Genomic DNA, 26,464 nt, shown 5'->3' on the forward strand with positions numbered 1-26,464 from the left:
GGAAGTTTGGATTTCATTCCAAAAGCAATGTATGGAGGAAGTGCAGAGCTGAGCTTTGGAAAGATCATCCTGACTTCATGTAACAGACAAAAAGTCAGCAGGAAAAGAGACAGACCCTGGAAAGGGGCTGGGAGATCAGGCAGACCAGAAAGAAAGGCCATTGGAGATGAGGATCAATATGGTGCTTCCTGGACGAGGGTGCAGGAGGTGGCCACAGTCAGAAGCGAACAAAGGAGGTAGTCTCAGCCAGCATGGCCAATGGAGGAGTAACCCAATGATGGACCAACTTCCATCCATACAGTTTCTGTATTTCCTTTGATCCCAGCTGCTGCTGCTGCTGCTTCTGCGTCTTCTTCTTCTTCTTCTTCTTCTTCTTCTTCTTCTTCTTCTTCTTCTTCTTCTTCTTCTTCTTCTTCTTCTTCTTCTTCTTCTTCTTCTTCTTCTTCTCCTCCTTCTTCTTCTTCTCCTCCTCCTCCCCCTCCCCTCCTCCCCTCCTCCTCCTCTCCTCCTCTTCCTCTTTTTTTCTCCTTCTCCTCCTCCTCTCCTCCTCCTCTTTTTTCTCCTTCTCCTTCTCTTCCTCCTCCTCCTCTTCCCCCTCCTCCTCTCCTCCTCCTCTTCTTTTTCTCCTTCTCCTCCTCCTCTTCCTCCTTCTCCTGCTCTTCCTCCTTCTCCTTTTCCCTTTTCTTCTAAAAAACTTTTCTATAGTTCTCTTCTTTTTTCAAAATCTAAAATAGGTGACTTCTACATGTTTGTGTTCTTTTTTAAAAAAAAACATGCATACACACAGGAGAGAGAGAAAGAGAGAGAGTGGGAGGGGGGAGAGACTGATGTGGGCATGGTGGCTCATGCCCAGGCACTCAGGAAGCAGAGATTAATGAATCTGAGGCCAGCCTGGTCTACACAGTAAGTTTCAGACCAGCTAGAGCTACACAGTAAGGCCCTCTTTAATAAATACCAATGCTCCTGAAACTTCTAAGTACATTTAAACGATTTGGGAAGGAACATTCTGAAGCTCATTACTCTCTGAGAGCTCTACTTGGAGAGGCAGATCTCATCCAAGGGCTGAGAAGAAATGTGTTATGGGGATATTAGAGTAACTTTCAGAGTCCTTAAGACCTAAGTTTGCATAGTTTGTCCTGCTTCTTCCATATCAACAGACAGAACAGGACCAGTGATTGCACTGATCCCAGTAACTGAGAAAAGGAAGGGTGGCCTGTCCTATCCTGTCAGTGCCTGGGGACTGACACATCTTTGAGATATATTGATACGGAATTTTCTTTAGGGCATTTTCTCAGAGTGGACTATAACCTGTCCTTTCAACATCACTGGAGGTTGTTTTAGAACAAATCTGTTGGAATGAAGAAACTCTTGAAGAAGACAGAAATACCTTTCTTTTTAGCTGCTAACAAATTGCAGCAAGGCTGGAGCCCTGCCTTTCATGTCTCTTTTTAATCCTAAATGTCTCCACCACACAGCACAAGGTATATAATCCTACTATGCCCATTTTATGCTATGCTGGGGATTGAACCCAGGGCTCTGGGCATGCTAAGCAAGCACTACTCTACCACTGAGCCCAAGCCCCACCCCCCATACCCCAGTGACAGTGAAACTTAAGGAACTCAATGTAAAGTATCTGGAAGAACAAAACACTAGTCCCTGCATCTCTCTCGCTATGTGCTTTGTCCTCAAAGACGGGAACCCAAACAAATCAAACAAGTCACCTTAATGCCAGTCCGTGCCTCCACCAAATGAAACATTTAAACGGTCACGTGAAGCCTTCAGTGCTGCAGGCAAATGATGATTCAAATGACAGGGTTCCAAAGCCTTTTCCCAATCGTTGTTGGCATGAAAGGGAAGCCAGGGAGTTACTGTGATAACTGGGATGTCAGAAACGGCTGTAGGTGATGACAATCGTGGCACTGATGCCTTTTCTCAAAAACCAACTCTAGTTATAACATGAAACGGATCTCTGAAGTCTGGATTCTTACTAAGAAAATGTCTCCCTTTTTCTGAAGATAAAAATCACCATTGTTGGAAAAGTTACTTTTTTCTCTTCCTTCCTTCCTTCCTTCCTTCCTTCCTTCCTTCCTTCCTTCCTTCCCTTCCTTCCTTCCTTCCTTCCTTCCTTCCTTCCTTCCTTCTTTTTTCTTTCTTTCTTTCTTTCTTCCTTCCTTCCTTCCTTCCTTCCTTTCTTTCTTTCTTTCTTTCTTTCTTTCTTTCTTTCTTTCTTTCTTTCTTTCTTTCTCTTTCCTTTCTTGGTTTTTAAAGGTGGTTTGGTTTCCTCCATGCTGGCCTTGAACTTCTGATCCTTTTGCCTCTCTCCTCTATGTCCTGGGATTACAGACATGACCTCCACAGCGGATTCTGTCTTAAGTTTACAGTGGGTAGAGAGGCAGAACCCACTTTCCAACGAAGATTTTCCTTTCACGGATGCTTTATACTCCTGCCTCTTCCTTTTGGTCAGTGTTTGGAGTGATTTTGGATGCCAAAGGAAATATTCCCTTATTGGACAGTCAATCTAAATCTGAGTATATCTTGATGGCATGTCAAAAGTAAAAACATTTGTTTGTAGGAATCCAGGATGCTTTGTTCCAGGGAAATTCATTCATGGAAGCTAATTTTGCCCTTTGTACATAGAAAATAGGCAATTCATTTCATTTCATTTATCTTAAGAGGTTGGACTGTGAATGGTATGTGGCTGAAATTGGAAACTGGTCAAAAGTGAGTGTTTGCTGAGAACTTGCAGGGCGCAGAGGGTATTTCAAGAGGAAAATGATCGAATGTTGACTCTTACTCAAAATGGAGGGACGGAGGGAAGGAGGGAGGGAGAGAGAGAGAGAGAGAGAGAGAGAGAGAGAGAGAGAGAGAGAGGGAGAAACACATTTCTAATAGAGTAATTAAATGAAAACGTATTTCACAATAGATAGCATTCTCTAGCCTCTGTATTTTATTAGAACAGATAGACAGGAGGTGGTTGATTAATGACATGAGAGCTTTGGAATGGAGATCATTTCGACCAGAAGCATTCCATGGAACCAGTTCTATCTATGCCTCAATAGCACAATTAATGTGGGTGAGTACAGTGTGCTTTTAAATTCCTGCCAGTCCCTCTGCCTCTCTCATGTCAACCACACACTGTTCTCCACCGAGGCAGGGTAGGTTTGCACCTGTGGGTTTCAAGATGCACACACACACACACACACACACACACACACACACACACACACACACACACACACAGTTTTTTCCCTCAGAAATAACCTTTTCAATATTATTTTTAGGCAATGTTGAAATAGAAAATTTTCAAAGACTTAGGAAAAACGTGGAATTTCCTCCTTTAGAAACCACAGTGCCATGTATTTCTCCCTGCTGCACTAGGAAGGAGAAGCATCCTAAGGAACCTTTTCACAGTCTTGCTGGGTGCAAGTTGCAAGGCCAGGCTGACTGCAAAGCTCAAAGCAGAGCCACTTCTCTGCCCTCATGTGCCTTGTGCTTGGAGACGCAACTGGTGCAGAGCCACCAAAAGCAAAGCACAGGGTGGAAGAACAAAGCCCATAAACATACCAGAGTGTGGCTTGTCCAACCACAGTGGGCGGGCGGACAGTGTGAAACAATGTCTAACATTCAGATTTCAGAAAAGTTTGGGATAGTCTCTCTCTCTCTCTCTCTCTCTCTCTCTCTCTCTCTCTCTCTTTCTCTCTCTCCCCCCCCCCCCTCTCTGGGTTTGTATTTTATTATGCTCCTGTGTGGATTCCAACACAGAAAAGATAATCTGCAGAAGCAAAATAAACAGAGGGAACCCATTGTTAGTGAAAAACAGACATCCCTTGTCATCACAGAAAGCATGCAAGATACAGTCCGTGTTCTTAACATTCTGGTACATCCTTGGTCTCACTAACAACCATCTGGTTTCTGGCAATTACACCAGCAGAGGATTTAAGGGTGACAATGTGGCCCTCTTGACACCAGCTTTGGAAGACTCAACTTTCCTTTTCTCTTACCCGCTTAGCTTGGTTTCTTTAAAGACCATGTAGTTGCTTACATTTCAGTTTTACTAGGGAGTTTTCTGGGGGTGTTTTAGTAGAATGACCTATAATCTACACATGCATCATAGTCAAGCTTCCATATCTATGGATATCAATCATACCTGTGAATTCATTTGGAAAACACTTTTGTTTGTCCCAAAGGTGTACAAACTTTTATAAAAGTCACCGTACCTTAACGGTACTTAAAGATTAAGTCCATCAGTCACAGGTATTATAATCTACAATGAGGAGGATCGTGTAGGGTACAAGCAAACACTACAGCATCTTGCCACTAACTAAAGTCAATACCGAAGAATGACTGGCTTTGTGAGGCAAGATAGAAAAAGAGAGAAGGGAGGGGAAGGGCCTCTTCACTCCCGAGTCTGGTTGAAGCCTCTTGGTAGCGAGAATGAAAATTTCTAACACAGTTCGTGGCATATGCTTAAAGGTCTTTCTCCCTTCTAGCTAATCTACATTTTCCAAGGAATCTTATCAGAAACCTACCTCTCTCTCTTCCCCCCCCCTCTCTCTCTCTGCCCTCCCCCTGTGTATGTGTGTTTCCAAACCCTTTGTTCAACCCTAGTGGCTCCTAGTTTTACCATATCAAATCTTCTTGTCAAATTATAATCATATTCAAATCTTACTTGAAAGATAGAGACAGAGACACATGCGCGCACGCGCACGCGCACGCACACACACACACAGAGACAGAGACAGAGACAGAGAAAGCAGAGAGACAGAGAGACAGTGAGACAGAGAGAGACAGCGGGGTGGGGGGGTGGGGCGACTGGATAAATATCTCAGTGGTAAAGAACATCTGTTGCTCTTGCAAAGGACCTGACTTTGGTTCCCAGTATCCATACCACAGGCCACAACAATCCATAACTCCAGTTTCAGGTGATCTCACAACTTTTTCTCACCTCTGTGGGCACCAGGCATGGACCTGGGGTACCTACAACCAATCAAAATGCAGAATTGTGGAGCCCAGTCCCAATGAACACTTCTACCAAGAAACTCTCAAACCAAAGGCTAGGGATCATTTTATGAGAGGGGGGTGGGAAAATTGTCAGAGTCAGAGGATCAGAAAGTTTGCTGCGAGATTGTGTCTCCTAGGAAAGTCAGAAGCTACACCCACAGAATCTCACCAATGTGACTGCCTGAGCATGGCCTGACTAAAACCATGTGAAAACTATGGTGGGAAGCCCATGAGGACTCAACCCCACACAAAGAACTACAGGCGACTCGGGCATGCTGACCGCAGGAGAAACAGTCTTCCTCAGGGAAGAGTACACTAACTGGTTCTCCAATACCAATGGTCAACCCTTAAAGCATACAGACAAGCAACATTATGCAGACAGAGCAGGTATTTATGTGCTTAGAAATATACATGTCTATACATATATGTTTGTAACAGGCATCTCATGAAAACGGAGCCCTGAATTTGAAAGACAGCAAGGAGGGGGTATATGAGAGGCAGGAGGAAAGAGGGAAATGATATGATTATATATAACCTCAAAAATAGAATAAATAATTTAAAAGGGGAGGAAGATACCTGATATTGATATCTGCTCTCTACATGCCCACACAAATAGTAGCACATACATGTGCATGCATACACACATGTACATACACATGCATACACATACACACAGGGCTTGGGAGGTCGTCCATCTAAGATGAACAGTATAAAATATGGGTTTCAAGTGTTATTTACGCTTTTGAAAGAGAAAGATACTGGGGGAACACAACTTAGGATCTTTTTCTGGCAGACTCTTAAAACAGACCTACAGAAAACAAATGTGTACTTTCTGGATTGAAAACAACAAATTTGAAGTTTTAACTCGCCAGAAATAGAATTTTACAGAACATCAATTCAATCTAATTTCAAAGATCCAAGCAACTTGGAGCAAGACAGTCATTCTGTGAGTTGAGCTGTACCAGGAGACGAGGCAGCCTGTGAAATCCATTTCATACCAATGAGATTTGTATCAGCACTCTGGTCTTAGTATCCACATTCCTTAGTGGCAACCCCTGTGTGTATAATTCAGTGGGGTTTATGTTGAACGTTGTGCCTTTCCCCATACCTACTCTGACCCCAACCACCTCCTAGGGTCACTTACAAGGGCAGCTGGAGAATGTCTTAACTAAGAGACAGCTAGCTGATCATTGCCTCGGACACTTCTTGTTCTAGATAACTCAAGAATTTGAATGACTCATCTCAGAAAGCAAAACCAGACAGGGGAAAACGGTGTAACCCAAAAGTAGCAAGTGAAGAGCTTTGAAAGCTTTTGCAAAACATCGAAAACTGAATAAAACACAGAAATGGTAGTAGCAAAATAAACTGTAGTAGGTTATATGGACAGGCTAGTAGTAAGCATTTAGAATCTTCTTGGCATTTTGTCCAATCACACAGTTAAAATTGCCAAGTGAGATGGTGTTTGCTTTTAACCCCAGGACTTGGGAGACAGAAACAGGCTGATGTCTGTTAGTATTGAGACCAGCCCTCCCCACAAAGTGAGTTCCAAGACAGTTGGGACTACATAGTGAGCTATTGTCAACAAATAAGCAAGCAAGCAAGCCAGCCAGCCTGAAGGGAAAAACATGGAGGATCAAAGTACGTTTGTTGTTTGCTGGAACACAGATGTAACTGGATGGAGATGATCGTATTAAGTACAACAAACCAGACTGGGAAAGACAGACACCATGCTTTTTCTCATTTGTGGATGATAGATTGCCTATTGGTGCCCCCACCCCACCCCCACACACACCCTGCACACGGAGTAAATGCTATGTGATCTAGTGCATTCAATTTTTAAAGTGCAATTTTAAGGTAGAAAGAAATGACTGTAGTTCAATAACAGGGAGGCAACGTGAAAAAAAGAGGATCAGGAATCCGAGCAGATGTACTTCAGGTGAAGATTCACAATGGCCAACACAGACGTCCATCCGTATGCATATCATGGGCATAACTGCCAGTCTGTGATAGTCAATGCCAGTAGCAGGGGTGGGGGTGGGGGTAAGGGGAGGTGGGGCGGTACGGTCAAAGAACATGATAGATTGGTATAAAGATGTGTCTGTGAAACCCATCACTATATACAATAAATACATGCCAACGAAGCTTATTTTAATTATACCAGCCTTTAAACTTTTTATTTTTGAAATTACAATGTAGTTACATCTTTTTCCCTTTCCCTTCTCTAACCTTTCTCATGTACTTCCTTGTTCTTTCTCAAATTCATGGCTTCTTTTTCTTTAATTGTTACACACACACACACACACACACACACACACACACACACACACACCCCTAGATAAATAAACTGCTCAGTCTGTATAATGTGACTTGCATATGATTTCCGGTCTGACTACTTGGCATTGAATAACCAATTAGAGGGGCATTTCCCTGAAGAGGCTGTTTCCCCTTCTCTCAGCATTCTCTAGTTGCCCATGGTTCTTTGTCTAGGGTCAGAGCTTTTAAATTTTGATTGTATAAAGTCATATAACACAATTATCCTCCTTAGCTTTTTTAAAGCACACAGCTCAGTAGAGTTAAGTTTATTCAAACCACCGTGTTACATGCATCATTAAAAATTAACTTCATTTGTATTAACTGTAACTGAAGAAGTATTTTACTGTTTTCTAGAGTAAAAATACACAATTGGCAAATTTAGGATCTAAATTTTAAAGGAGTTTAAAGGAGTGCAAAGTGCACATGCACTAAGACTACTATCCCACAAGTGTCTCAGTTTCAACTAAAACACATAAAAGCAAGAGTCTCCCTGTGCTTTAGATGAACAAAATATAGTTTAAGTTACATATCACTATATTAGACAAAGTCATCCAGTTACTTTTCTAAAGGAAGGGGTAAGTTTTATTTGAAAAGTAAGTGTATATTAGCATTAAACTACTAACTTCTGCAAGTGTTTTCATCTTTCAATTATGTTTGGTATTTATGAGTGTTCACATCAACATTAACCGAAAGAATCCTCAAGAATAATAGTGACCATCTTATGACAAATTAAATACATAGTAATTGCTATTATTATTTAGTGTATGGAGGGTTTTTGAAAGTATAAATTTAACATTCAAAGGACATACAATTCAGTACTACACAAAAGGGATCTGAAGAGGTATTTTCTCCAAGAGAGAGTTAATGGACAACAGTACATGAAAAGATATTCAATGTCATCATCTGAAAAATCCAAATTAAATCTCTGGGAGACAGAATTTTGTACTGGCTTTGATAAAAATGTATATGTCAGCAAAATGATGGTGTCTAACAAGTACTGGCAAGAAAGTGGCAAAGACAGAGCTGTCTAACTATTGGTGGATAAAATAGTGCAGCTGTTTGAAAAACTACTCTGAGTTTTTTTAGAAGGCAAAAGAAAGTACTACGGAGCACAGTAATTCTATTTGCAGATACCCAGGAGAAAATGGTACGCCTATAAATATTCATAGCAGCCTTCTTTATAATAGCTAAAACTAAGTAATGGAAACCAAACTGAGATCAAGCCAAATGTCCACGGATGAACCGAAAACTCAGTGTGGTGTGTCAATCATGAACCAGCTATAAAAAGGAGCAAAATCCTGGCATGTGAGGAAAACATGAATGAGCCTTGAAAACACGCTAACATAAAAGAAGTCCATCACAAAGGAGCATGTGCAGCAGTACGTCTACACTGTGATGTGACGGTGGACGTGTGAAGAGTGAACATCCATGATGCGTGCCTAACATGGAGGCTTTTGGGGATGATGGCCAAGGAGTACAGAGTCCCTTTCTGAAGTGATGAAAATCCTTCTGAAGTTGACTGCCATTATGACTATGCAACTTTGTAAACATAGTAAAGGCCACCACATGGTAGACTCTCACTTGTAAGGGTCAATGAATTGAATGCATGTGAATGTGTTTCTAACAAACCTAAAGAATATGTGCAATCAAAAACCCCTAAGGCTACTGATACCAAGAAGAAATTTTAGAAGATTCCTACAAAAGAAGGAATTCGTTTTTCAACCGTGAAGTAACTTTCTATTATTGGACTAGGGCAAAACCATATAGGTGACAATTTTGGCAACAAAGTATGTTCTAACAATAGTAGGTCTGACAAACTTTGATACAATAACATCTGTCATATAAGGATCATATAAGGAAGATCCATGGATGGATGGATGGATGGATGGATGGATGGGGCACTTCTCAAGCACCGGATCTCATTCCCTAAAGGTCAGGTGCTTACTTAATGGTAAATTATACAATGGGTGCAAGGTATATCCCTATAGAACACCTGTGCTCCATAAGGCATGTGCAGATTCTGTGGGGTAAAATAAAATGACACTCTGTGCCCACTTCAAAGGAGGAAAAAATAATAGTAGTAGATCAAATTGTTTCAATAGTAAGAGGTTTTTTTTTTTACTATAACATTTTTGTCATTCCTCCAGCCTTCTAGTTTTTTCTTAATACTAATAGAAAGAAACAGCATCTCTGAAGCACTATATGCCTACATGATATTGGAAAATCTGAAATTGTCAATCGTACTTAGATTTAATAACTTTACATTCATGGAAAATGAAGTTTTGTTCCTATATTTCATAGGAGTTAAGCATTCCCATGGTAAATACTTCTTCATATAGAATTCAATATATAAAAGTTGTTTTGTTTTTATTTTGTTTTGTTGAGACAGATTTTCTCTGTATAGCCTTGGTTATCCAGGAAGTTCTGGAACCTGCTCTGTAGATCAGGCTGGCTTCTAACTCATAGAGAACCTCCTGCTTCTGCCTCCCAAGTGCTGGGATTAAAGGCATGAGCCATCACCTCCCAGTGATGATAAAATGATATAAACATTTTAATTGTTTTCACAACAACATTGTGCATTTTTATTTTGCTTGGGTATCGATACATTAAAGTCTGGCTTTTTTTTTTTGGGTGGGGTTCAAATCAAAGGAATGAATGTGATAGTTAAGTATTGAGTCCCAAGACACGGCTAACATTCTAGTCTCAAGTGAAAAGGAGCCAAGAGAGAAATACAGTATAGGATCTGCTGCTGTCTCCATTTTTTTCATAAACACTCAGTGTGGGGTGTAGGAATGCTGACACTAGGGGTTTATTTTCTATATTGATGACTATATTTCAATTTTGGAAATTTCTGCAGTATATTCTGAGGTAGTTAGCCTTAATGAATGATAGAATAGCTTGTAACACACCCTTAAAATAATTAGTTCAAATCACAGTTCAACTAGAAACCATCCGATGTTAGCAAATTCAGGTTATCTGTTTTTTTTTTTATTTAAATGATTGATTTATCATTTCAAACATACCAGGTATTTGACTAATTAAACAAAGTACCTTCACTTGTACTTGTCTGCACTACTTTCCAAAACTAAGCCTAGTGTGTTTGCTTTGATGTCCTTAACTCATTTCCTTAACGTCCATAGCTGCTCCAGGAAGAAGGTCCTTTCTCTCAGGTGGAGCCAACAAAGACCACTTTGTGCCAAGTCTGAAGGCTAAGCTGGATCTTGGAGGAGTCAAGGGACTCAGTGGGGCCGTTAAAGAAGTCGCGTCAAAAGGCAAAGCTCCCGGGGAGGAAGGGTGAAGTGCTGAGGGCACCAGAACATCGAAAGAGGAAACTATCAGGGAAGCAGTAGACCACAAAGCTGGCACAGCGGCTAGTGAAGTCTGTCAAGGGTCCTGTTCGCCTTGCCAAGAAACCACTCATTAGACAATGCAAAGAACAGACAAGGCAAACAAGTGGCGCTCTCCTGAAGCCTTTGTGAGAACAGGAGGCAGATGGTGTTGCAGTTAACTATGAGATAGAACCTGCTAGAGCAGAGGTGCGGGAAAAGCCAGGGATGGCTTCCTGGAAGAAGGAGCAACTGAACTAGTTAGGGATGGAACTAAATGGCAACACTGGGGACTCTAGGTCTGGAAACGAGAGAACAATTCTACAGAAACTACAAGTGGTAACTCTCAACTCTAAGTCCACAGTAGAACCACCTAGAGGACTATTAAGCAAACATGAATTTTGGGGTCCATTTTTGACCAGGTAATTGAAGAACTCTTATGGGAAGAGTGATTTGGGGTTGAGTACAGCCTCTAGAGGGTGTGTTGAATCTGAATAGGACAGTGAGTCCTATTGTGACGGTTAGCTTCCATCGACAACTTGATAGAACCTAGAATCATCCGGTAAGAGAACCTCGGTGCGGGACTGTGTACATCATGTTGACTTGTGCACATGTCTGTGAGGGATTGTCTTGACTGCCATAATTGGTACAGGAAGCACTGTGCCTCCTCCACAATGTCGCCAACTAGGGTTATTCTACCTGTCCTTCTTTACCCTCCACATCCCAACTGTGAATTAACCTCCACAAAGCAGACTAAGAGTTCGTGGAGGACAGGGCCTTGGCTTTCTTCACTTGGGTATCCTTAGGTCCTGGCAATAAAATACCTGGCATAGTTAAAGCCTTAGTAACTGCTTATTGAGTAAAGCTGTCACGCTGGAGAAATACGGTTCTGTGACAGCCAGATTTTGATGATTATCCCTAAACTCCTGCTCCCATTTTCTTTGTCTGTTGCAAGAAGCTGGGAGGTTGCCTAGTTCCTTGCATGGGCTTTTCTTACTGTACTTCTTCATTCAGGTAGGAATTGAACAGCTTCTAGGAGACGGCACAGGTCCACCCTGTGGGCTTCAGATGAAGTATCTTCATGGCCAACTCCTTCTAGGTCTCCACGAGTTGGATTTGGATGTTAAGGTAGAGGCTTGAGTTTGCCCCGAGAAGTGGTGCTAGTTGTGCTTACTCCCAGTGGAATCCAGGGTGCCCTACTCCGGCTGAGTTTTTCGGGGAAGACTAGGAAGTTGTATAACCAACGATAATATTTGGAATGATGCAGCTGTGATCAAGGAAATCGAATCTCAGGCTGCAGGGCAGAAACCAATCGTCTCCAGTGGTGAGGGAGGAATTCTCGTTGGCTCCATGCTGTTTCTGGATTAACTTTCTGGGTTATCTAATTTATGTAATGGGAGAGTGGTCGCTGCGAGAGTCATAGACGGAGGAAGCTTGTGGAAGCCACAGCCGTAATTACAAGCCCACAAGCTCGAGTTCTTTGTCCTCGCTGTTTCCATGTGTTCAATTGAGAGGACAGACCTTCATGTTGCTACTCTTGCTTTCAATAGCTGCTGCTACTATAGCGCATTCCAGGGGCCAGGCTGACCCCTCATATGGAGCCCACAACATGCACCCCACTATCTATGCTACTAAAAATGAGAGCGAAGCCTAAACATACTCCTCTCTTTAGAGTGGTGCCTTTTATCCCAACTAATGGAAATGAGTAGCCTGCCTTGAGTTCTTGTCCGTAAGTGCCCAGAGTATTCAAACTGGCCTTAGATACATGCCAGACACTTGGCAAACCAATAGTTCAAAATATTAAATTCCCCTTAACTGACCCTGGCTCTCATTTTTGCAGGCACTCAACATGTGTTTCAAAAGCCCAAGGATTAAGAATTTGTCTATCTCAGGTTTTTGTTTTTGTTTTCTTGTGTTAAATGACAGATTTTTAGTTTGCATTGGTTGTGAAGTAACGTTATTCTGAAGCCAGAGAGCCATACTTTGAGGGGAAATGTTTACTGCTTTCATTTTCATTATTTTCTCAGTTAGAAGAATCCTTTGCTGGCAATTCTGACTTGCTGGCTTTGTACATAGTCAACTCTTACCTCCCATAGGATTCATTGGTCTATGCGTTTGAAAGGAAAATGCCTAAGTGACATTTGACCACGAGAGAGCCTGTCACATGGGGAAGGGGATCACAGGCAAGTGGGCATTTTGTTTTTCTGGTTCTTTAAATTTTTGCTTGCTTTATTTTGGGTACAAAGAGAACCATTAGTTTTACAAGGACAAGTGAGTTCCAAGGATCTCCCGTTCCTGGAAATGTCTGGGCAGAAGCTGGACAATCATTTGGAAGGGAAACTGTAGGCAAGAGTGAGCAACAACAGTTATTTCCCAATGAGAGGTAAATATGGGGTTCTGGAGGAAGAGAAACACTTTCCTCTTTTACAGGAAATCAGACAGAAAGTGAGAAAGCTGTCCTGTTAAATTCCCTTTTCCAGTCTTTGGGTTAGGGGAAAGAGAAAGCCCTCATGGTTAGGGAATACTTAATATCTTGTGGGTGTTTGCTAATTATCTCTCTTTTCCTTCTTAAAATATGACAGGGAGGGTCTCAAGCAGCAGTGTTGATTCGGGATGTGGTAACATTATAATTTATTATCTCTTTCACATGATAAAGGGCAGGGGCTTTCCGTTCTTAGTTGCGATTTGAAGCAAAATTGTGTTAACTTAAAAAAATATTTAAGGGGAATATGAATGACATCTTTGCTGGTAAACTCTAGAGTAGCCGACGCTGGGTGGGAGATGCCTCTAATGAAGAAAATCAGATTTGGAATCATGTTCTAAAAAGTGAGCCAAGGGGAGGGGAAGGGTGGGTATGATTTAAATACATTATATACATATATGAAATTGCCAAAAAAAATTTCTTTAAAAAATGTCAACCAAACTGCCTCTTCCTTTCGGGTCTTGGAGAGAACCAGTGAAATTGGTTCTCTGAGAATTTGTGCATGCAAATTCTTCTGTGAGCTAAGGAATTTAGGGAGCCTCTCTATCTAAGTAGATGCACTCAATAGATCTCTATGTACATCAACTTAGGGACTTTCTCTTCGTATTCAGGCACCTCCACTGCCTGGCTGAGTATCTAACAAAGAATAAAACTGTGAATGAATAAATGAATGAATGAATGAATGAATGAATGTAATAAGATGAACTTCATCTATTTTGTGATCCAACCTCGGGTATGCCCCAACACAGGTTTCAAACTGCTGTTCTCATAAACGTGCCTAATACACCTCCCTCATCTCTTTCATGTACACTGCAGCCCATGAGAGACTGCCTACTGATAGCCTTTCCCTTACAGAAAACTGGGGCTGACAGTAAAACTTTCCTGTGTTGATTGGTTGCACGAAGACACACACTTAGAATGAAAACACAAGAAAGCACCATTTTTTAAAAAAAGCGATTCAAGAGTATATTCTAGCTATATCCACTCAATATAACCAGACATGGCATTTAATTATTATCCTGTGCATTAAATCAGGCTAAGCTGGCCAAACCAACTCATATTTCTGGCATGAAATAGCTAGTTTGGCTGCTTATCCTGACCAAACCAATAGAAAATGGTGCCAAAGCCTTATTTTATTGTGCGGGGTGTTGGCATAGACCTATTCTTCTTGTTCAAGAAAAGAAAGCAAAAAAAAAAAGGTACTTGAGTATAAATGTAGCCATTGGGCTTCCTCCCAGACTCTCCCTGGAGCTTCCGGAATGCTAATACACACCAGGGATGTTTGGGAAGACTGGATTTCAACTCAGGACAAGAATGTGCCTCATAGAGCTTTAATGCCTCAGCTCAGAAACACGAGTGTTTCAAGTACAAAAATTTGTTGCAGAGCTCTTTATGTTGGTCTGGGAATGTAGCTCAGTGGGAGAATGGGAAAATATTTGCCCGGCATGTACAAGGCACTAACTTTTGATGACTAGCACTACAACCAACAAAGAAACAAATATTAAGAAATGAAACACACCTTTAGTGCCTCTACGTGTTACGGTATATTCTCTAGAATTTTTGAAAACTAAATGCAATAATGATTTTACTCAACCTATTTCCATCTGCACAGACCCCAAGACTTTTGAACTTGAGAGAACTAAGCATTTTCCCACAGGAGAATTTCTTGCATGGCTGTGTGGCCTCTGATTTCTTACTGCGATGCTCTTGTCTGATACAAAATTGAACAGCTAGTACCACACTCAGAAGATGGAGAAGAAAGCCTTCCCAATCACTGTTTGGCAGTAATGAACATGGTGTCTGGTAGCCATCCACAGGAGGTGAACTGTGCTTAGGGTTACCAGTGGGTGAGTCAAGTAACATAAAACCCAGTAGAAGCTTGGTAGAGGTCTAGAACCAGTGGGGCGTTTCTCAAAAGCAGTAGCACTGACAACCAAGCCTGTGCTTTGACACTAGCATTCCAAGGGTTGACTGAACCAGGAGATGTCCTTTAATTGGCTACACTGTCCTGCTGTTTTGAATTGTATCAAATCTAAAAACTTGGGAAGGTCTCTTCAAACCTTGGATAGCTAAATTCTCTTGAACAATGGCCACTTTTCCCTCTTGTGGATACATAGTGGCGGCTCGTTGAAGCTGATTAATTTTATATTTCTCAAGTCTCAGCAGGCTCCTTGCTCCACTTTCAGCCACATTATTCTGCAGTGCAGTCACAATCCACTTAATCATCTCACTTAGCCCTCTCCTTTTCTACAACAGCTCTCTCTCCTGTTGTAGAAAAATATTTCTCTGTATCCATGACTATATCAAAGTAGGGAAACATAAAGTAGCCTGAAAGGGCATCTTCATGTGTACACGTCACCCACTTGATGACTGCAAGCTTTGGGGACTGCTTTTTTTTTTTTTCATTCTTGAATAATGGAGCCTTACTTTGTTACCTCCCAGGGCAACACATTTCCCCAGTAACATCTCCCAGTACGCTCAGCGATCCTCTAGGGGGTCTGTGTAATTTGCAAATATTTCCTCTTCTATGTTCCCACTTTTTGAATGTTCTGTATTTAAAACCACAAAGGGAAGTCTCTGTGAATCAATCAGTCATTTTAATTGATCGTAAGTATCTGATTTACTGTGTAGCTCGGGGATTAATCCTTGGAGACGAACACTGTAAAAACATCTTTGGTTCAGCTAAACCCTGCCTCTGGGCCCTTTCCTTGACCCAGTCCTGAATAGAGATAAAATTCCCCTAATGGTTCCATGTGACCACTTCCAACTTGCAACTAGGTTATGTTATGCGTTCATTTTATATTGGTTGCTTGCAACTTGCTATTCTGTTTTCTTTTTAACAGTCATAGTATAACTGTTGCTAATTTCTTGGACGTTTGAGCAAAACTTTTTTTAACCACTGAAAGGGATCAGATCAGTTTACTTTTTTTTTGTCTGAAAAATTATCTAACCAAAGCACTTATTTCTTTAATAAAGTTGGTTATTAAGTATCTAGAACACAAGGGGATTCTACTTCACTGGAGTGGTCAAATAAAACTGTTTCTAAACTGAAACAATGTTTTTCTCTGTATTGTACAAGGGGTTTCTGGATGTGTCCCACCCAAAAGATTTTTAGCACAGATGTAAGAAATGGATCCCACTATAGAAGTGATAGCAGAAAGGAATCTGGACACACTCTGTGTCCAGAGGAAGAGCATAAGCTCAACCTAGAAGTTAGTTGCTAGTGATGACATAGAGGAACTCACTGTTTCACTCAGTACAATGTTTTTACTCAGTAATGTTGGATGCGAGCTCTGACCTGTAAGTGATTTTTGCAAAGAGTTCCCCTTTAGAGGAAAATGGTTAATAAAATGAAAATGTGTCCCACGCCAACATTTAATAAAGCATCTGTAGTAAGAATTGTAGTCTCTATAATTACCTCTAGTCAGCAACTATAAATGGGTACCCCAAAGAATGAGAGGACTCGTTTGTGGGCTGTTTATCCTCCACTCTGAGCTTGTGGACATGCAGTTACTTGATTAAGGCCCTGGACAAGTGGAAGCCAGATCTGTGCTCAGATCTGCAAGGCACCTAGGAGCACTCTGACATAGTTTCCCTGCATGTAATGGCTAGCCCTCTAAGGCATGTGGTAGTCAGAATGCTGCTGCCCTATGACCTTTCAGTTGCTCTGTGAAGTTCTTGTTACACAGAAAGCTTGAAAGATTCTTTGAAAACCCATGGGAAGAGGGAGAGAGATGCAGCTTGCATAGAGGTGCCCAAGGACAGTGACCACAGGTAGAAAAAGAAGCCAGGGTCAATAGTTCCTGAGGTCTGGGGCTTTAGCTATAAACCCAGAAACCATTCTGCTGGGGAAATGTTTATGAAAATTCTCCAAGTCAGAGATATGCGGTGGGAAAGAGAAGAGTGGGCAGGGAGGAATGGATAGTATCATTTTTTCCCCCTGCAACTTCTTGCCTGGTCTATATTTATCAACCATTCAGCTAATGACTATTTCACCTCTACCCGAGCAAGAGTGCAGTCTCACTGTCACAGTAAAGAGACCCTATCCTGTGATGCTTCCACTGGTTAAAAATCAAAGTGTCGGTGGACAGAGTAGCCAATGGGGATCTCTCCCACCCCCTTCCCATTCTCCCACCAGTATAAAAGGTAATGGGGCGGATGGGGAAACTGGAGAAGGAAATAAAGTCATGCGGGTACACCAGGAAAAGATAAGTGTTGGTGGCAGCGGAGTTGGTGAGTGTGTTGTGGCATTACCTCTTGATGAGGCTTCCAAGAAGGCTCCCGCTCATGTCCTGGTGGCTCTGAGAACAAGCATTCTTGCATCAATAGCTAATAGGCTGTCCAACCAGATGTTATCTGGGTGGGATAAGAGGGTGAGAAAACAGACCTGTTGTACGCTGTTGTCAACTACATCACTGTGGTCAGAGAAAGGCTGTTTGTGTGGTGTTCAGCAGGGCACCTCGTTCACGGTGAGGCAGACCAGATTACGTGACTGTTTACATACATTTCCTCTTGTGATTGGTAAAAATACGAGAGTTCGTAATCATTCATGCATTAGTAAAGCCTCCTTTCCATCATTTCCAATGGTCTTTTTCTTTTTTCTTTTTTCTTTTCAAGAACAAAGCATGCATCCAGCAGAAACCTAAAGCATTGGCTTTTCTAGGCATTCTTTTGCAATAAGCACACTTTAAAAAAAAAAGGAAAAGAAAAGGGAAACAAAGAAAGAAAGAAAGAAAAAGAAAACAAACAGCAAAAATCTGTCCGTGACCGGTACCTGTGACAAGACTGGAGATGATCAGGGGTAAGACCAACATCTGCAGCATCCGCATCAGAAGCTCCCCAGGAAAGGAGAAGTACTTGACCTCCCGGTAGCTCATTTTATACGGTCGGAGGGCAAATCCAAGGATTGTACCTGAAGGGACAGAAGAGAAAGAGAGAGAGAGAGAGAGAAAGGGGAAATTGAGTCTTTTAGAACTAAGGCAACAGCCTCTGAAAAATGAGTGAGTATCTGGCTGCCGGCTACTCAGGTTTGACAACAGTAATTTATTTAAGCAGCAAATATTTATACAGCACTGGGAGCAAGGGCTGTATCTGTCTTTGCAGTCATTATGTGGAAGCGTTTGTTGAGTCCAGGCCTTCCAGTAGCATTTGAAGAAAAAAAAAATAAGAGACTATCTGGGCTGAGTCAGTGAAAAAAATGTCTTTGTCTCACTTCAGTGCAGTGGGACCCATGGGACCCGTGTTGACCCGACTTGGTGTAGGTATGAAGACTAGGGTATAATCTGGAGACAAATCAAACGGTCCTGAGCAAGATGAAATGGGAAAGAAAAGGCCTCACGAGAAAGTTCCAGAAGAACAGATGGTAGAACTGCATAACCACTTACAAGAAACAACTAAACTTTCCAATTTAAAAAAAAAAAAACAAAAAACAAAAACAACCCCCTGGTGCTCTGGTTGCTAATCTGTTTCAGCAACTCCCTGTCTGTACACACCACACCGCCTCTCTCACAACCTGGTCTTGACATTGTCTTGGCAACTATATTGTATATGCTCACTGGTTGCTGGCAAGAGAAGACTTCAAAATGAGCAAAAAAAAAAAAAAAAAAAAAAATTTCCCCAAAGTTTCCTGCTGAGAACTCCATGAGGGTAGAGAGAAAGGAAAGTCTGTCCTTAGCTTTCCTGTAGTCTAGAAACTTCGAAATGTTCTTTCAGAATAATAAATTCATATGCAAACTAGATGAAGCATGACACCTGCTGCCTTCCAGAAATTAATACCAGCGTCAAATACGTTCACCCCCTCTCCTCTTTCTCCAACTTACCTTCTTAGCCCAAGGGAATTTAGTCATTTCAATATTGCAAATATTTTCAAATATTTGCCTTGTGTTGAGACTTCACTTTTTAAAAAGCCTGAGTAAATTACAGAGAAAATAAAATACCTAATATGGAGGTTTTGTTTTGTTTTTTTTGTTTGTTTGTTTTGTTTTTTTCTTTTTAAAGCCAGAGGTCAGGGGTGGGAAAGGGGAGGAGTGAACCCAAGGTTTGCCTGGGAATACATGAAGTCCTTACGGAAACTAAACTTTCCCAATTTCTTATGAAATGGCTTCTCTGTCTTAAGAAATGGAACACAAAGTTCATTTCAACCACCACTGCAACTCCAATTTCAGTTCTTGGGTCTCGGCAACCAGGGCTGTCCCTTCTCCAACTTTAGACGGTGATGGCGTAATAAAAAGCACCTCCATGTATGTGACTAGGAAATCCAGTCGACCGGGGTCTCGGGAAATGTCAGAATAATAAATAGGCAAGAGAAGAAGATATGTGGAAAACACAGACAGCCGGGAGCACAAGCTACCTCTGTCAGCTCCACCACTTAAATAGGGAGGAGGTAACTGAGGGTCCCTGAGCTCTTACTGTAGGCAGGCACTGCCAGCACTTTTACTCCTGTGAGCAATTTAATCCCCATGACAACGGCAGGATGCGGATGCTCTCTCACAGTTTACTGGTGGAGAAACCTGATCACAATGAATGTAAAAACTGTCCAAAGTCAAGTATACTCGGGGGACAGAGCTAGGACCTAAGGCCATGGCGTTTCCACTCAGGATTCATGCTTTCCCTCATCTCTAACCCTTCCTGCCTTGTATGATAAACTCCGTTGGTGGTGGTCCATAGTGAGCTTATTTCTAGAATGTTCTGGTACCTAATTTCATACATGGGCAGCATACAACTGACAAAGTCCCTTGGTTCTCCTAACTGCCTAGTGTATATGGAACAGTGCACAAGAAAGGCACCCTGGGAGACAATGTCTGAGGAGGTGATGTTCCATGCACCTCCTTATAGCCAGCGGACTGGTGCTGTTGGGCGGTGCAGCCTGGACATCAGCTCCTCTGGAGCGTGTCTCGGTTTCTTTGTGGGTTAGCACAGAGAAGCAGGTTCAGCTTGGCACTTTCACATATATCACTTCCTCCACTGCCTGCTCTGCACCTCCAGCCCTGCTCTGGCCACTTCCCTGCTTCCCTCAGGTGTCACCCCCTTCTGCTTTCTTATATATGGGTTCCAATTTCCTCTCACACACCCCTCAGTGTCACATATAAGGGAAAAATATGGAATTTGTCTTTCTGATCTGGCTTGTTGCACTTAACACAATTTCACTTCCATCCATTTTCTTGAAAACATAATTTCATTATTTTTTATGGATGAATATAGTCCCATTCCCTTTTTTAAAAAGCATTTGTTTATTTTATTTATATGAGTACACTGTCACTGTCTTCAGACACACCAGAAGAGGACATCAGATCCCATTACAGATGGTTGTGAGCCACCATGTGGTTACTGGGAATTGGACTCAGGACCTCTGGAAGAGCAGTCACTGCTCTTAACCACTGAGCCATCTCTCCAGCCCATACTATAATTTTCTTGATTCATCTGTTGTTTATGGATATCTAGATTTCCTGACTATTGAGATATTATAGCAACAAATATGGATGTACACTCACCTCTGTGATGTGTGGCCTTTTAAAAATTTCATTGAAAAAATCCCCCTCCTCCTCCAGTGCTAGGGATTTAACTAGGGCCTCATGAATGCTACTGTGAACTACAACCTTAGCCGTACAATCTCCATCGCAAAGCTCTTTCTCCCTGTGGGAGCAGCAGAGGTGAAACGGCATTCCACTTTAGGACTGACGTTTTCAAGAGTGAAGTTGGGTAGGATGGAAACACTGTGAATCAGATTTGTCCTGGGTTAGGTTTTCTGTTTACTATCCCTCTTTCGTCAAGTGAGCCATTTCTACCCTTGGGAAAGAGAAGCTTATATTGGGGAAGGACTATTTATTGAGCCCTTATTATGTGTTAATGGCAGTCTTTAGCCTGCATCACAGCTTTATTAGGTAGATATTAATATGTCTATTTTAAAATCAATAAAATGATGCTAAGAAGTCAGTTAACTTGCTTGAGCTTAAAAAGCTGGTAAGTGGCCTGGAAGTCTTTGAACACAAGCCAGTGCTTTTCCTGCTGTATGTTGGTAAGAGTCCCTCCAACGCAAATGCATCTTTGTAGCTTGGGGCTAAGGGTGGTTCAGACAAACCTATCCCCCTGGTCTGAGTGTCTTTAGGTAACACATTGCTCACAGCCTTCGGTAATGTCAGGTTGCCCAGAGATGTCACAAGAGCACCCATCACACTGTGGAACACTGATCTTTTCCTCTGCTTTGCCTCATTTCTCTCTCTCCTTTTTTAAAAAGACCATGTTGCTAGGTAGCTCAGACTAGTTTGGAACCCACTAAGTAGGCAAGGCTGGCACTGAACTTGTGATTCTGTGGTCTCGGCCTCCCAAGTGCTAAGATCACAGACATGTGCCACTCACTGTGTATACCTTAGCAAATCCTTCCCTTAAGGAGTAGTTTAAGTAACTAAATGATTTTATTTAAGTAAAATACCCCATCTTAACCATGGTATGTACTCACTCATAAGTGGATATTAGCTATAAAGTAAAGGACAGTCGTGCTACAATCCACAGACCCAGAGAATCTAAGAAGCAAGAGGCGGGGAGGGGAAACTTGTGAATCTCACTGTGAAGGGGAAATAGAATAGACATAGATAGCATGTAGATGGAGGGAAGGGACTGGATGGGGGTGGGATGGGATGGGAGCAGGAAAGATTAGGTTGGAGAAGGACAGGGAGAGAGAGTACTTGGAGAGACAACTGGAATTGGGGGGGGCATCTCTGGAATGAGTTAGAAACCTAGGGCAATCAAGACTCCCAGGAATCTATGAGGGTGCCTGTAGCTAAGACCCCTAACAATGGGGCATACGGAGCCTGAACCAGCTATATCTTATAATACTTCAAGACTTCCAGTGGAGGGATTGGAACACCAACCCAGCCACAAAACCTTCGACTTACAATTTATCTTGGCTATGTGATGTGCTGGGGTAAAGGCAACATAGGAATTGTGGGAGTAGCCAACCAATGACTGGTCCCTGGTTCAGCTTGAGATCCATGCCATGAGAGGGAACCTACCCTTGACACTGCCTGGATAACCCAGAGGGGGAAAAGAAAAAGGTCAATGAAATGATGGAAACAGATGCAGAGACCCAGTAGATGGAACTTGGGGAATCCTGTGGAGGAAGGATATGCGAAGAGAAGGAGGAAGGATATGCAGAGGACCTGGTGCAGACCCGTGCGGTCCTCCTGTAAGTTACCTCAGTCTCTATGAGTTCCTATGTGCCTTGAGTGGTTGATTCAGAGGGCCTTATTCTCCTGGTGTCCTCCATCCCCTCTGGCTCTGACACAGGGAAACAAGGTCTCACAAGCACGTTGCCTCACAGATCCTATTGAGGCCAGGGCTATTAGAACACATATCAGAAAGAACAAGAGCCTCTGGGCAGGCAGGTCAAGTGCCTACACCTTGCCGCTGGTAAACAGTGGCACTTTGGTGGGATTAGAGGTGGTGAGGCTGTCTGCCTATGGTCTGAAGTGAGCAGCTGAAGGGGCCATGGCACCCAGGCTGTCCCCTGCAGAGCTTCCCACCCTCACTCTCTGTATTTGCACTCTCCAGTCACACTGCTGGTTTGAGGAGCCTACGTTATCACACTGTGTTTGACCAGCTTTTAGTTGTCTTTCAAAGCTGAACACTTATGAGTAAACAGACTCTTCTGCTTAACTAATTCTAACAAGGGCTGGTGCTTACATGGGAGAAAGGAGCTAAGACGGTTTTGTTTAAGAAAGCTCCCCTCCAGGCTCATATGTTCAGTGAGAAACAAAGGCATTTTTCTTCAGTTTTCTACTCCTAGCCAGTTCCGGTTCTAGGTCGGCTGCTATCCTGTCAGCACCAGATCATGAGGAAATGCTCTGAATGGGAAAACTGCCCTTCTCTTTTCTTTTCTTTTCTTTTCTTTTCTTTTCTTTTCTTTTCTTTTCTTTTCTCTTCCTTTTCTTTCTTCCTCTCTCTCTCTCTCTCTCTCTCTCTCTGTCTCTCTCTCCCTTTCTCTCTCTCCCTTCCTTCCTTTCTCTTCTTTCTTTCTTTCTTTCTTTCTTTCTTTCTCTCTTTCTTTCTTTCTCTCTCTCTCTTTCTTTCTTTCTTTCTTTCTTTCTTTCTTTCTTTCTTTCTTTCTTTCTTTCAGCAGTTAAGATTTTCTGTTTCCTGATTATTTTTATCCCAGCAATGAAAAAGAAAAAAAAAATACACTTCTCTGAAACCTAGTCTGATGCCCAGATTTCTGAGTGATCTCATTATTCCAAGACAAGGTGAGGTCTTTCAATGAGCTGAGCTGGCCTTCCTTCGGTCCAGCAGCAGGGTCCTGAGAAAGTGATGTCCGTCAGTGGACAATTAGACACTGCCTGATGGTTCCAGAGCCAACACAAAGCTTTGTGGTGGCCACCAGAATGTCAGTGCAAAAGGACACATCTTTATTGTTGGCTAGTCTACAAAAATGACCACAGAAGTCAGAATAACTCTGTTAGAGCCAAAAAGCATGCTTATCCAAATTTGTAGCTTGGTGACATAGAAACATGTGTCACTGTGTTCATGCTTAGCCTGCAATCTTCCAGCATTCTTGGCTAAGAATGACCTCTGGAGTCTAGGAAATGTCTTCACTAGATATCTAAGATGGTGAAAATCCACTGTGTGGTCGGATCCCAAGAACAGTGGTGAATTTTTGCTTACAGACAGGTTCTTACTTAGGAAAGTGATATAGGAATTCCGGTGGGCATTCAGCATCTCCCCGCAGAGTGCACACGAGTGCTTTCTTAGAAGACTGACAAACTGTCATTTTCTAAACCAAGACAAAATGGGCTTATTTTCTAAAGCTAAATACTCACAATAAGTTAAAAGTGTTAAGAATTTGCTAATATGTCAACTGACAAAAATAATGGAAAACACACAAAAAAAGAAAGAGGACAAAACTCAGTTGGTTAGGACCAAGTCACTGCATTTAGCTTCTGGTGAATGCTGGAGTTTGGAATAGCAACATCTTGCTGAACTTTTTACCCATAAAACCTTGCATTAAATGGATTGGCAGATGAAAGCCTTCTAGGGTCATTCCTTATAATGCAATATGCTCCAAGGAACGCTCTAGATCAGACAGGTAGAGCTAGAATGCCTGAAGGACATCTGCTTTGTTCTGTTGCTTAGAAACAAGTCTGAAGTCCTGAGTAATAGGTCAGGGTCTTCCGAACCTGCAGCAGTCTATGGGCCTCCTTCCTATGTATGCTGTTTCTACTGTGAAGAAGCATTCACAGAGAATACTTTACAAACAGCGATACTAGATGAGGGTGAGTGAACCATGCTGAGATGCTAGGACCGGCTCTGCCTTTACCTTCCTCCATGATGCTAGATCTGCCCTTAACTTCCTATGCTTTGATAAATAAATAAATATTTCAAAAATATATAAACATAATATATATACTCACATCTATCTATCTATCTATCTATCTATCTATCTATCTATCTATCTATCTATCTATCTATCGGTTTTAGCTGTGAACGCTCCTCTTTCCCTGGACTGCTAGTAAGTAGGCTTTCAACTGGTTTTCTTGTTTCTACTTAGCTCCCCTAATAACATGATGCCCAGAGGGACCCCTTTAACCTTTAAAGTAGGATATCATTGATACCTCCCTCTGGTGGCATCAGACCAGGCATAAGGAGGGCTCTACAGCACCAGGAAGTCACGATTAGCATTTTGTCTAAGCTCTGCTCCACAGTTACCTAGCAACAGCCAGGTATGCCTGGCTCACTATAAAAGGGGCCGCTTGCCCCCTCTGCTCTCTCTTGCTCTTGCCTTCTTGCTCCTGCTCTGTCCCTCCCCAACTCTCTCCACTGGCCCATGGCCATCCTCTACTTCTCTACTCCTCTTCTTTCTCTTCTCTTCTCTTCTCTTCTCTTCTCTTCTCTTCTCTTCTCCTCTCTTCTCTTCTCTTCTCTTCTCTTCTCTCTCCCTCTCTCTTTCCCTCCCCCCCCGCTGCCTTTCTCTGTCTCTACTACCTTCTCAACTCCTCTCCCCATGCCCTAAATAAACCATTCTATACTATACCATCCTGTGACCCTCCCCCCCAAGAGGAACCCCTTCCCCCATACCTCACCACATATCAACCAAAATATATCCCTTCTCCCCTTATCTTTTTATAAACACAACAGTCACCACCCACCCCTCCCTCCCTTGCTTCTGCTTACACCTTTGCCCCTCCCCACCGCATTGTTTTCCCATCACTTTGAACTGGTCCCACTGTATGTGAGGAAGTTTAGAGGGAAATTATGGGGTGTGGGAAGAGAGAAGACTCCCTCGTGCTGGAGTCCAGCTCTTCTCCATACTGCCTCATCCCTCCGCTTCGAAGCCCTGAATCTTGGATTTAAACTGACTTGGCATCCTCCAAAATTAGGTGGCTTCAGGCTTTACTGGTGACGGTGTGACGCTGGGTCTCCATCTTCCTGCTGTTGCTGCTGCTGGGCTCCTCTGACTCCCATTCACTAGCCCCAGACAGCCATAGGCTGCCCTTCCTTTAAAGTTTAGCTAATGTGTCTCCTTCGCGCAGCCTCTCCTAGCTTTGCTTCTTCTGAGTCAGCTTCATTAGCTCTGGAAGTTCTTATCTCTCCTGTCTCAATTTATCAGATTTATTATTTTCTCTCTCTCTCTTCTAAAAGTCATACTTTTTAAGATGAACATCTCCGTTAGCTCAGTTCATGGACATATATTAAGTCCCTAAAACAATTCTTGGTCCATAATAGATATTTGATGGCCGAATGAAGAACAGGACCGATTTTCTCTTGGCTGACGATGTGGAACACACTTCCTGAAGGTAGTAGCAATCTCTTGGGTCTGTGAAACCAGTAAATCTTACTCCCTATTACACATTGTGAGCACAGTCCTACCCCAAGGAACAGCTCCTTTATTTAAAACACTGTGATTTCTCCCTGCATTGTACAACTGGATCTTGAACAAATTATGAAACCTTACATGCTTGGGTTTCTAGATTCCCAAATGAAGACTGATATGATTTCTCTAGAACCCAAATTCTCTTGCACGGTAGGCTTTTAGGCAGGGAGAGAACAAGTGTAGCTCCGTAGAAAGATCACGAATTCAGTGGTGATGTTTTGGGGCCTGAACCACCAACAAGTTAGGCTGCAAGATAATTTATGCGAATAACATAATCCCCATATGAAATCTACACAACTCATTTCTCCCTGCTGAGGAGACAAGGTGTGGCAAGCCATTTGTGTTGCACTGAGCAATGCTACAAAGCAAGCTTTCAAACTCCCTCCCTGGAAGTCTTCAAATCATAATCTCACCAGAGTTCTTTTTTTTTTAACCTGCAAAATGGGAGTAGGTTGGAATAGGTGGTATTTAAGATCCTTTTGA

The 26,464-nt window shown here is 42.3% G+C and overlaps 1 protein-coding gene across 4 annotated transcripts in view; it reads right to left on the reverse strand.

Moving 5' to 3' along the window:
* The window catches only part of Slc1a3 (solute carrier family 1 member 3), a 75,139-nt gene that overhangs the window by 34,673 nt on the left and 14,002 nt on the right, over positions 1 to 26,464 (reverse strand). For 3 of the 4 annotated variants that reach the window (NM_001289943.1, NM_001289942.1, NM_019225.2), the window contains 1 exon segment: positions 17,897 to 18,034. In NM_001289943.1, coding sequence (NP_001276872.1) covers positions 17,897 to 18,034 — 138 coding nt within the window. 4 annotated transcript variants of the gene reach the window in all.

The sequence above is a fragment of the Rattus norvegicus genome, chromosome 2 (genome assembly GCF_021556685.1).
Source record: "Rattus norvegicus strain SHRSP/BbbUtx chromosome 2, alternate assembly SHRSP_T2T, whole genome shotgun sequence".
Taxonomy (NCBI): domain Eukaryota; kingdom Metazoa; phylum Chordata; class Mammalia; order Rodentia; family Muridae; genus Rattus; species Rattus norvegicus.